This window comes from Abramis brama (assembly GCF_963993115.1).
Source record: "Abramis brama genome assembly, chromosome: 14".
Taxonomy (NCBI): Eukaryota; Metazoa; Chordata; class Actinopteri; order Cypriniformes; family Leuciscidae; genus Abramis; species Abramis brama.
In genome coordinates this window covers 1,679,461-1,691,939 of record NC_139976.1, presented here as the reverse complement: position 1 = coordinate 1,691,939, position 12,479 = coordinate 1,679,461, and the positions used below count along the sequence as shown (strand labels likewise).

General features: G+C 36.2%; 2 protein-coding genes across 2 annotated transcripts in view; one reads left to right on the top strand and one right to left on the bottom strand.

The window, feature by feature from the left end:
• The window catches only part of polr3a (polymerase (RNA) III (DNA directed) polypeptide A), a 45,910-nt gene extending 40,368 nt beyond the window's left edge, over positions 1-5,542 (top strand). Inside the window, exons 27-31 of the mRNA XM_084135532.1 lie at positions 1,223-1,387; positions 2,167-2,331; positions 3,090-3,221; positions 3,303-3,435; positions 4,883-5,542. Coding sequence (XP_083991658.1) covers positions 1,223-1,387; positions 2,167-2,331; positions 3,090-3,221; positions 3,303-3,435; positions 4,883-5,031 — 744 coding nt within the window. The 3' untranslated portion in view covers positions 5,032-5,542. The remainder of the gene's footprint in view (positions 1-1,222; positions 1,388-2,166; positions 2,332-3,089; positions 3,222-3,302; positions 3,436-4,882) is intronic.
• Positions 5,543-10,921: 5,379 nt separating this feature from the next.
• qrfprb (pyroglutamylated RFamide peptide receptor b) overlaps positions 10,922-12,479 on the bottom strand; it is a gene marked incomplete at both ends in the record, with an annotated part of 10,894 nt that continues 9,336 nt past the window's right edge. The window contains one exon of the mRNA XM_084135321.1: positions 10,922-11,325. Coding sequence (XP_083991447.1) covers positions 10,922-11,325 — 404 coding nt within the window. The remainder of the gene's footprint in view (positions 11,326-12,479) is intronic.

The window sequence follows — 12,479 nt, the reverse complement described above, 5'->3', positions numbered from 1 at the left end:
GAGATGATGTTTTACAAAAATGTTTGTTGTGTAAGTGGCCCATAAGTTTATAACTAATGATCTTTGCAACGGGAGTGAATCAATCAAAACTAACTTTAACTGGACAATAACTTTATTCTAGATCTGCTGTAAAGCCTAAACAATCTGTTACTGTAAAGCCGCTTTAAAACCGTCTATATTGTTAAAAGCGCTGTATAAATGAAGGAGACTTGACTTGACTAGTTCAAGCCGTTGTCATTATTTCTCTCTCTCATTATTTCACTAAAGCCCTATTCGGACGGGACTAGTGTCACATGGAGAGGAGGGGTAGAGTAATAATCACCAGAGCTTCTCAGTGATTTTAGTCCCGTCTGAATGTGCATCTCAGTGATCATGACGGACAATGTCAGTAAAGATTACAGCGACTTTTACCTTCAGGAAAAAGGTCCGGAAAAATTCCCTCAGGTGATACTAATCCCGTGCGAATAGACCCGCTGTAAATATGTACGTAAATATTTCGTAATTTCCAGTTTAAAAGTAGTTTTCCGCGATATTTCAAGTATGGAGACGCTTGAAGAAGCATCAGTTGTGTTCGAGACGCTGGGACGAGTCTGTGGCAAAACTCAAGTGTTTCACACACACCATCAGATCAGAGAGAAGATCGACAGCACTTGTTAGAGGCACGAAACATCTTTTAGCGTTAGCTAAGTGTCTATTACCAACACAATCCAATCTGAAGTTAATTAATACATCGTTCAACTGGACATAACTGTTTTATATATATATATATATAGGTTATGTGTTTGTGCACGTGATATCAGGAAGCAGCGTAACACACACATGACGACAGGAGTGACGGCGGTGTGTAAATCGAGTTACTCTCCCACTTCTGCTAGTTTACTGAGATCTCTTATCCTGTTATTACAGACGTCCTGTGGTTACATTACATTAACCCATCTACCCTGGTAAAGTTAATCCCCTCTGAATAGGGCTTTAGTTTTCCTATGTCCTGATTGGTGGATATTAACCTGTGCTCTGGCCAGCAGTGACTCCACTTCTTTGTTGTGTTCAATGGCGACATCAAACTGAGGAAATCCGACACCATGGGATCGATGACTTCCTTCGTGGTCTTATACTTTTCAGTAGTGATCTTGTAAAGTTAATCCCGTCTGAATAGGGCTTATGATGATGATGATGATGATGATCTTCAGAGAGGGTTATAGAGCCGTGTTGTTCTGTTCAGGTGAACGCAGAGACCGTACGTTACTCCATCTGCACGTCGAAGCTGCGTGTGAAGCCGGGGGACATCGCGGTGCACGGAGAGGCCGTGGTGTGTGTGTCGCCCAGAGAAAACAGCAAGAGCTCCATGTACTACGTCCTGCAGTCGCTCAAACAGGAGCTTCCCAAGGTCAGTCACTGTTGGACTCGCATACGCTGACATAACACTGATCTGATGTTCAATAACTGATGCCGAGATCTGGAGAACAGAGAGACCATGTGATGTAGTTCATTTAGCCAATCAGATTCTGTGTCTTTTGTGGGAATTGTGATTGCAACCTGGAGACACAAGCTTAAACAGTTTATAGAATAAAGACAAAATTCTAGCTTTTATTTTGTCATATTTATTAGTGGCGCTCAAGGTTTGATTTACTTTAATTTATTATTTATTCTTTAATTTAATTATTTTAATCTTATTAGGGTTAATGTTCATTTATATATATTTTTGGCATCTGAAGTCTCTCTCTCTCTCTCTCTCTCTATATATATACATATACACACACACATATACACATACATTCATATAAGCTTCATATAAACTAAAACTAATTTGTTAATCGAATTAAAATTTAAATAAAAAAAATAAAAATAATATTCGATGTAAACACGAACTTTAAAATTTACTAATATTACTGAAACTAAGATAAATTTAAAGCTAATTATTTTAAAAACAAAAACACTAATAAAAATGACAAAAGCACATAAAATTAAAATGCAATCTGAAAATATAAAAGCTAATATTATACTTGGCTTAGTTCTGTGAAATCGATTAATCACATCTAACATAAAAGTTTGATAAATAAATTAATACATTTTAAATAAATTTCTCATAATTTAAATACATATTTTTTTAAATCATAAATAAATCAGTTATGCGTGCGTTGTGTGTGTGTGCCTGTGTGTGTGTAGGTGGTGGTCCAGGGCATCCCTCAAGTGGCGCGTGCCGTGATCCACATTGACGAGCAGAGCGGGATAAAGAAGTTCAAACTGCTGGTGGAGGGAGACAATCTCAGGGCTGTCATGGCAACACACGGCGTCAACGGCAACAGAACAACATCCAACAACACGTATGAGGTACCGGTCCAGTCTGACTCGCTTCACGCAGCGTTTGCTTTTTAACCCTCAGTCTTTACATAATGATAATCGGTCTTCACATTCATTCATTTTTCTAAAATTGATTTCCGATTTATTGCTTTCAATTTAATAATCAAAAAGCATGTCTGATCAATTGAATTCATAATGTAACAATTTGATAATTTCGTACAATAATAAGTATTTAGGAAATGTTTTATATTTTCACTGATTTATTTATGATTTAAAAAAATATGTATTTAAATTATGAGAAATTTATTTAAAATGTATTAATTTATTTATCATTTAAAATGTATTATCGATTTTTCATATTTATTATCAATTATTAATGAAGGCATAAAACTGTAATAATTAATATAAAAAAATTTTTTTTTGGCACAACAGTTATAAACATGGAAGAACAACTAAGAGACACTCCTTTTAAAACAATTAAGTTTTCATCATTTTATAATTATTTTTTGTAGAAATACATTCTGCTGTACAATATTAATACTTTATCTTTCTATCATAATTTCTTCAAGTTAAAATTAACTTTTATTTTGACGGGTTGTCGTGAAGAGTTTCTGTGTGCATAGTTTGTCAGTTTTATGAAATTGTGAAACATTGACAGACGCTAGTCCATATCATAATTAAATAACTGTACAAGCCAACTTATGATTTATTAATTCATCATTTGTCAGTAGGGCCTCTATATCTATATGTGTCTGTGAGTGTGTGATGGCTGTGTTTGGGGTCATCAGGTCGAGAAGACGATAGGCATCGAAGCAGCGAGATCCACCATCATTAATGAGATCCAGTATACCATGGTAAACCACGGTATGAGCATCGACCGCAGGCACGTCATGCTTCTGGCGGACCTCATGTCCTATAAGGTGAGCTTGTGAAGTGATGATGATGATGATGATGATGATGATGATGGAGACGAGAGCGACTCTGACTCTTATGGGCCGCAGGGAGAGATTCTGGGCATCACTCGCTTCGGTCTGGCGAAGATGAAGGAGAGCGTCCTCATGCTGGCGTCCTTCGAGAAGACGGCCGATCATCTGTTCGATGCTGCGTATTTCGGCCAGAAAGACTCGGTCTGCGGTGAGTGATGAGCAGAAACACAGACGATCTGTGTGTGTGTGACCCTGGATCACGTCACCAGTCTCGAGTCGCACGGGTATATCTGTGGCAATAGCCAACAATACATTGTATGGGTCAAAATTATCCATTTTTCTTTTATGCCAAAAATCATGAGGATATTAAGTAAAGATCATGTTCCATGAAGATATTTAGCAAATTTCCTACCGTAAATATATAAAACATGTATTTCTGTGAGTGAATGCAGCACAATCGCCAACATAAATGTAGAACTTTAAAGGAGATTTTCTCAATGTTTCGATTTTTTTGCATCCTCAGATTCCAGATTTACAATAGTTGTATCTCGACCAAATATTGTCCTATCATAACAAACCACACATCAATGGAAAGATTATTTATTCAGCTTTCAGATGATGTATACATCTCAATTTCATAAAATTGACCCAAGTGACTGGTTTTGTGGTCCAGGGTGTGTGTGTGTGGTAGATTTTATTTATAAAGAAAGAATAAATGAGGATTAAGAATGCAAATAAGGTCCTAAAACAGGCTTAATTCTTATTACCATAATTTGAGGTGGAAAAAGATACAAATATATATGTTAAACATTTATATATTATTATATCAGGAACACTTTATCATAAGGTTTCATTTGATAGTATTAGTTAACTACGTTAGTTAACATGAACTAACGATGAAAAGCATTTATTAATCTTAGTTGATAGTATTTCAACCCTTACCGATATCTGTTAATAGACCTGAGCTGACATGAACTTACTAACATTGAACAAATTAATAAAAATACTCTAATAAATGTATTGCTCATTGTTTATTTTTGAATAATTTCAGTCTTAAAGGATTTATACATAATGATAGTAGTTTGTTCTACTCCCTTAAATTTAATTTAATTAAACTTAAGACTTAAATCATGTGTATTGAGCATCTTATTAGAAAAATCTTAATGCAATTATGATTGTTAATTTCCTTGATGTGAGAAAATAAACCTTTTCCTAGATATGATATGATTCACCCTGCAGTTGTTCTTTTTAGCAGTGCAAACTGAAATTAATTATTTTTTTTATTAAATTTTTAGGTTACACTTTATTTTAAGGTGTTTTTGTTACACTGTAATTATACATTTCACTAATGTGGGCGTGGTTTAGGGTTAGTTGCATGTAATTGTGCACAATTTACATTAATTACGTGTATTAACATTTTTATTTATGGTATATTTTTACTTTATTATTTAATTTATGGCCACGCACACACTGTGAAGTTTCAGGAGCGACAACTCTAAATTATCATTCATTCACACGACTCGCTTCTGAAATTGTGATGATTGACAGTGTGGTAACCATAGCAACGTTCTGGCGTTCTCTCTCTCCGCGTGTGTATGTTGCCTATTTCTGAATAACCAAACTGAATGTCAGTCATCCGTCCTGTGTTTCTGCAGGTGTGTCCGAGTGCATTATAATGGGAATCCCCATGAACATCGGCACCGGACTCTTTAAACTCCTGCACAGCGCCACGAAGGAGCCCAGCCCCCCCCGCAGGCCTTTGCTCTTCGACAGTCCTGATTTCCACATCCCTCTGGTCCAGTAATGCTCAGATGTTCAGCGTAATGAGTGTTTACTGCACATCTCCGGCTGCTTTCACGTCAGTCTGTGCCTTGAGGCCTTTTGCCTTGCCAAATCTGGTTTTCCCATTTGAGACGGTGGGAATAAGTTGCAGGGATGATGATGATGATTCAGTGAATAAATCGCCTTCAAGACTGAGATCACTTATGTTTTTTATTATCTTTATGATAATAGACTCTTGGGCCTTTATGTTGATCCCTGCAGACATTCGGCCCTGTTATGATTTTCATTTAAGATTGTTCTTTACTGGTTGTTAGATTAAAATCAGATTAAATAAGGCACTTGTATTTAAAAAATAAAATAAAATAAAAAGATTAGCATACTCAATCTATTATACTAAATGTAATATATGCGACTGAAAGTGTGCATTTTTTGGTTGTTGCTTTGAGCTGCTGTGTTTGCTGGAAACAAGCATCCATGTATTCTGTAAATATGTATCAGGTGTGAATAAAATGTACATTTCGACAACAATCAGGAGCATGTTGTTTCACTTGATTTATTTTTTGTGCATTATTAAAAGTTCACATGCTGTTTGAGAGTCTGTTCGACATCAAGATTCATCGCAATGTGTGATTTTAAGGTGCATGATTTCAACCTGACCGGCTTTTCCACAAGCGTTCCTTTCCATCAGAGCATGTAAGTGCCCTTAAAATACATCTGTAATCGAGCATTAATCCATTACAGATGCTCTGGAAAACACGCTTTTAACGAGCACATTTTCAGCCTGTTGATGGCGCATGTGTCCAACACGTTAGCACACTGACATTAGCGTGAAGAATTTAACAGTCCCAGCTGTTCATCTAATCCTTCTGAAAGAATCAAATTAAAGCATTTCTTTATAATATCTGAGCAAAGTGAACATATAAAGTACAGACTTTAAAGATCAGAGCTGCCAATGGAGTATTTACAGTGTCTTCTATCAATCTATTGTTGAAGACTTGAAATGATCTTGCGCTCTTACCCTGTGTTCCCACTTCAAGTGAACATCACTGACTTTCACAACTTCACAACACTTTACCTTAAGACAGCTATATGGGTATTTTTAATGCATTATGAATTGTAATGCACCGTGCATTGTATGATTGCATGAAAAGGAACCCCAGTTATAACACATTATCATACTCATCTCTTCATTCTTGCACTTTTAGAAAGTGTAATGCATTACAACATGAAACAACCAATTTCAGATGCAATCTGCAAACATAATGCATTTTAACTTTGTTTACAGTTGTTTATGTAAAGATACAATGCATTACATGGTACATTTTTTATATATATATATATATATATATATACACACTCATCTAAAGGATTATTAGGAACACCATACTAATACTGTGTTTGACCCCCTTTCGCCTTCAGAACTGCCTTAATTCTACGTGGCATTGATTCAACAAGGTGCTGAAAGCATTCTTTAGAAATGTTGGCCCATATTGATAGGATAGCATCTTGCAGTTGATGGAGATTTGTGGGAGGCACATCCAGGGCACGAAGCTCCCGTTCCACCACATCCCAAAGATGGTCTATTGGGTTGAGATCTGGTGACTGTGGGGGGCATTTTAGTACAGTGAACTCATTGTCATGTTCAAGAAACCAATTTGAAATGATTCGAGCTTTGTGACATGGTGCATTATCCTGCTGGAAGTAGCCATCAGAGGATGGGTACATGGTGGTCATAAAGGGATGGACATGGTCAGAAACAATGCTCAGTTAGGCCGTGGCATTTAAACAATGCCCAATTGGCACTAAGGGGCCTAAAGTGTGCCAAGAAAACATCCCCCACACCATTACACCACCCACACCATTACACCACCACCACCAGCCTGCACAGTGGTAACAAGGCATGATGGATCCATGTTCTCATTCTGTTTACGCCAAATTCTGACCATCTGAATGTCTCAACAGAAATCGAGACTCATCAGACCAGGCAACATTTTTCCAGTCTTCAACTGTCCAATTTTGGTGAGCTCGTGCAAATTGTAGCCTCTTTTTCCTATTTGTAGTGGAGATGAGTGGTACCCGGTGGGGTCTTCTGCTGTTGTAGCCCATCCGCCTCAAGATTGTGCGTGTTGTGGCTTCACAAATGCTTTGCTGCATACCTTGGTTGAAACGAGTGGTTATTTCAGTCAAAGTTGCTCTTCTATCAGCTTGAATCAGTCGGCCCATTCTCCTCTGACCTCTAGCATCAACAAGGCATTTTCGCCCACAGGACTGCCGCATACTGGATGTTTTTCCCTTTTCACACCATTCTTTGTAAACCCTAGAAATGGTTGTGCGTGAAAATCCCAGTAACTGAGCAGATTGTGAAATACTCAGACCGGCTCGTCTGGCACCAACAACCATGCCACGCTCAAAATTGCTTAAATCACCTTTCATTCAGTTTGGAGTTCAGGGCCCAGTTTTTCAATAGTAATCCAGTGGGATTTCGGATCACGGATTGGATCAAATCTTGGAAATGGGTTTTTCAAAAGCAAAAGAGGGATTCTGAACTAAGATCAGATCATGTAATCCGATCTTAAATTTGATCTGGATCAAACCTGCCCTTTGGGTTTTTCAGAACTTTGAACTCGGTTTGGGATCTATTTGATAAAAAAAACCCAGGATTATCCTGATCCCATCAGAAGGGTGGATTCAGTTGTGATTTTTCGAACCAAATAAAACCAGAGTTTTTTTTTTTTAAGTGAATGATCAGAAAATCAATGTTTACTGATGATATATACATTTCTTCATATTTGAAGCATATGGTTTTTTGTGGCCACCGGTATTTTGCCAACTGTTGTTCTTTGCTAAGCCAGTAGGCTACACTGTTGGTTCCATTTAAGGCTCTAGTAAACAGGATTTGGTAATCCTGAAATTTGGTATTTGGATCATAGTGATCCAATCCAAGGTTCCTTTAAAAAACTGGCATAAAAGTAAAATGGATCAGGTGATCCTGGATAGCAAAACATGGGATTTCCAAATCCGGATCAATTTGATCCAGATTACATTTTTTGAAAAACTGGGCCCAGGAGATTGTCTTGACCAGGACCACACCCCTAAATGCATTGAAGCAACTGCCATGTGATTGGTTGATTAGAAAATTGCATTAATGAGAAATTGAACAGGTGTTCCTAATAATCCTTTAGGTGAGTGTATATATATATAATGCATTATACATCAACTTTTATTGTTAACAACAATTATTGTTCTGTCATCATTTACTCACCCTCATGTCAAAAAAAATTATAGGCTATATAAATACTTTTGCGAAATGTTTGTTCTGCCGGAAAAAAAAAAGTTCTTTCCAGGGTTATTATAGTTCACTAAAACCATAAACATTTTTGTTGCTTAAAAACATATTACTAAATCAATAGCCATTTTTACATTTTTATGCACGTTTTATGATATCGCATTTAAAAAACGCTGGATGGAAACACCAAGATGTGCATTAATTCTAGAAATGTGTATAAAAATGTGCACTAAATTGAGTATACATGCGCATAAACTACGATGGAAACACATTTACATGCGCATCAAAAAGTCATGTGACTGCATAACTGGAGTAACCAGCGGACGATCGTCTGGTCATTCTGTAATGCCTGGTTCAGTTTAACTTCCTTGAGTTCCTTCCCAGAGCTTTCTGACACGGCTGTTCCCAAACAACAGGAATCCTCTTCCGAACGCAACATAACAGGTGTTCGTGGACATATAAAAGCGCTATATAAATCCATCCATTCATTCATATTTTGCACCAGTTCATCAGAGAGTGACGATTTTGTTCTCTTTGATTTGCTAGACCGAAATGGTGCTTTATTCACAAATGTTTTATGCAAATTAAATTCACAACTTTGGATGGAAACATGCTATTGATACTAAAATAACACTGAGAAAGCACTGAAATATCACTTTTCCTCCCTGAAATATATATATACAGTACCAGTCAAAAGTTTGGAAACATTACTATTTTTAATGTTTTTGAAAGAAGTCTCTTATGCTCATCAAGCCTGCAGTTAAAAAAACAAAAAAAAACAAAAAAACAGTAACATTATGAAATAGTATTACAATTTAAAATAATGGTTCTCTTTTTTAATATATTTTAAAATGTAATTTATTTTTGTGATGCAAAGCTGAATTTTCATCAGCAAGTACTCCAGTCTTTGGTGTCTTATGATCCTTCAGAAATCATTCTAATATGATGATTTGATACTCAGTTATTATCAATGATGGAAACAGTTGTGCTGTTTAATATATTTTTTTGGAATACTTTTTTCAGGATTCATTGATGAGTAAAACGTTAACAGCATTTATTCATAAAAACAGCATTTATTCAAAATAAAAACATTTCTAACAATATAAATCGTTACCATCACCTTTTATCAATTTAACGCATCCTTGTTGAATTAAAGTACTAATTTCTTTAAAAAAAAAATAGTTATTGTTCCCAAACTTTTGAACGGTAGTGTATATTGTTACAAAAGATTTCTATTCTAAATAAATACAGTTATTTTTAACTTTTTATTCATCAAATAATCCTGAAAAAAGTATCTCAGGTTATAAAAAAAATATTAAGCAGCACAACTGTTTCCAACATTGATCATAAATCAGCATATTAGAATGATTTCTGAAGGATCATAAGACACCAAAGACTGGAGTACTTGCTGATGAAAATTCAGCTTTGCATCACAAAAATAAATTACATTTTAAAGTATATTAAAAAAGAGAACCATTATTTTAAATTGATGAGGCTTGATGAGCATAAGAGACTTCTTTCAAAAACATTAAAAGTAGTAATGTTTCCAAACTTTTGACTGGTACTGTATATTTCCCCATCATGCCCTTTTAGACCCTGTGCTTCTGTTATTATTGCAGTTTGACAGTTGTGAACTGTTGTTTTATGAAGCTAAAGACTCTTCAAAAATTCTCTTTGTTGCACAGAAAAATAGCATCTGGGTTTGGAAGGACATGATGGCGAGTAAAGACTGAGCGGATGCTGGTCTTTTCACTTATAATTAGACTTCAGTGGGGTCACACGGGTTGAAGGTCCAACGGAGTCTTTTCTAAACAAACTATCTATCAAACCATCAACATTTATATACTTTTTAACCACTGATGCTCATCTTGCACCAGCTCTGTGACGCGCCACACCTTACATAATCACGGCGAAAGGTCACACTGGCGAAAGTACAGATTTAGTGTTTACAAAGCGAACGTGCAAAGACTAAGTCAAATGGCATTTACAAAAAAAATCAATAAATAAAAGGTAAAACATGTCAGACTATATTGAAGTTGGAGGAGAAAAGGAGTTTTTCGATTTATATTTCTGAACCTGAACACGCGTGACCTTTCAGCGTGATTACGTAATGTGTGGCGCATTGCAGAGCTAGTGCAAGACGAGCATTTGTGGTTAAAAAGTATATAAATGTTTTGTTTTGTTTTTTAGAAAATGAGCGCTGGTTTGTCTAGATAAGACTCTTATTCCTCGGCTGGATCGTGTCGAGACTTTGAAGCTGCGCTGAAACTCACATCTGGACCTTTGACACGTTGGACCCCATTGAAGACACTATATGGAGGAAAATCCTGGAATGTTTTCCTTAATTTCTTTTCAACTGAAGAAAGAAAGACTTGAACATCTTGGATGACGTGGGGGAGAGTAAATTATCAGGAAATTTGAATTCTGAAGTGAACCACTCCTTTAAGTGAGGTCATTGTGTTGTTCTGCACGCTAACTAGCGCTAGGGCGTCTTTCTCTGTCTGCGTCTCCCATCATGGATTCGAAATCCCGAACTCATCCGACGGCAGTATTGAGATTATCTCAAGGCTGGTTTTTCTTGCCATGAACACCTCAATGTCTGAGATCCTCTGCAAATGTCACGAGTTTATGTCACGCAGGAGCTGCTCGCAGGCAGCTGGCATGTAGCGGTTTTGACTCTCTGCTCCGCGAACGCTGTGGATATCTCCAGATCTCCTTGTGACGAGGTCAACACCCGGTTCTGATGCACGTGCAGGGCTTCAGTGTTCCCGCTGGTGGTGTTGCTGCTGAAGGGCTCAGGTTTGAGGTGTTTGGAGAAGTGCACGCTGAGGTTGGGCCGCTGTATAGCGCCGCCCTGGTGGCCGGGACGCCTCAGGTAAGAGGAGAGCGTGGACACGCAACTCTTCTTGAAGTTCTCGTTCATGAAGGCGTAGACGATGGGGTTGTTGAAGGAGTTGGAGAAGCCGATGGCCTGGACCACAGCGATGATCATGTTCACCGTGACCTCGTTGTAGTTCTTCTCCAGGTCGTCTGAATGAAGAACGGACAGGTATTTTTATTTCGGTACATGAAGCTGTAAAGGTTTATTGCTGACAGCTCATAATGGACAGCCAATTAATTCAATTAACGTTTATTTGTATAGCGCTTTTCACAATACACATCGTTTCAAAGCAGCTTTACAGAAAGTTTAAGAGTTATCTGTTCTCAGAGGTGACTGTCTAAGTTATGTATTTCAGAAATGTACATATACAAAATCACAGTTAGTGAAAAATGTATTAATTTAAACAATGTAATGTAATGCAGAAACAAAGAGCTCAGTGAAGTAATTACCAAAGACATGTCTATTTAAACTTGCTCAGTTTGTAAAAATATGGGTGTTTACAGTAACATCAGATGCTTATTTTACAATCCTCTCAGACTGGAGACTTTAAAAGTGTTTAGTCAAATCATTTTTTACTTTCTCTGTAAAGTTGCCCTAATTGTTGCTTTTAAGGTGGATTTGCTTTCCAGTGTTAGCAAAAGTTTTAAGGGCTCCTGCAGATTTTGATGGTTTAACATTTGAAAATGAAGAAATTAAAACCGTCATAAATATTCGTATTGTAATTATATGGTTGTAATATAAAAACAAAATTATGATTGCTAATATTATATTATGTTTTCATAACAATTTTTTTTTATTTTACAGTCAAATATTATTTTTCTATTTAGTAACTATTTTTTAAGTAATAATTTTTTTATAGCCATATTGATGTTTTATTTATTTTGTTTTATTGCTAAATAACTGCACTATATTACATATTCATTGTATTTCTACTTATCCTGTTCTTCAATATTGAATGTATGTTTGAATAAATACATTTTATGACAGCCACCATTTAAATGTTAATATAAAAAAACAAGTAGAAACATAATTGTCGTTAAAAATGTATTATATAAACTTCTTTAATTTGTAGGCAGTGGATATTTGCACTGTGTAAATGGCAACTAGATTCTATTTACACTGTAAAAAATAGTTATTTATGCTATTTATACTTGTAGTGGCAGATACTCTTTGCACCACAGTGTTGTTTACATTAAACGCTATGCAAAAATAACATTAGAAATCATTATTAAAATTATAAAATGGATGACACCTCATTGGGAAAATAAAGCCCTCCCTAAACTTAACCCTAACCGATAATCAT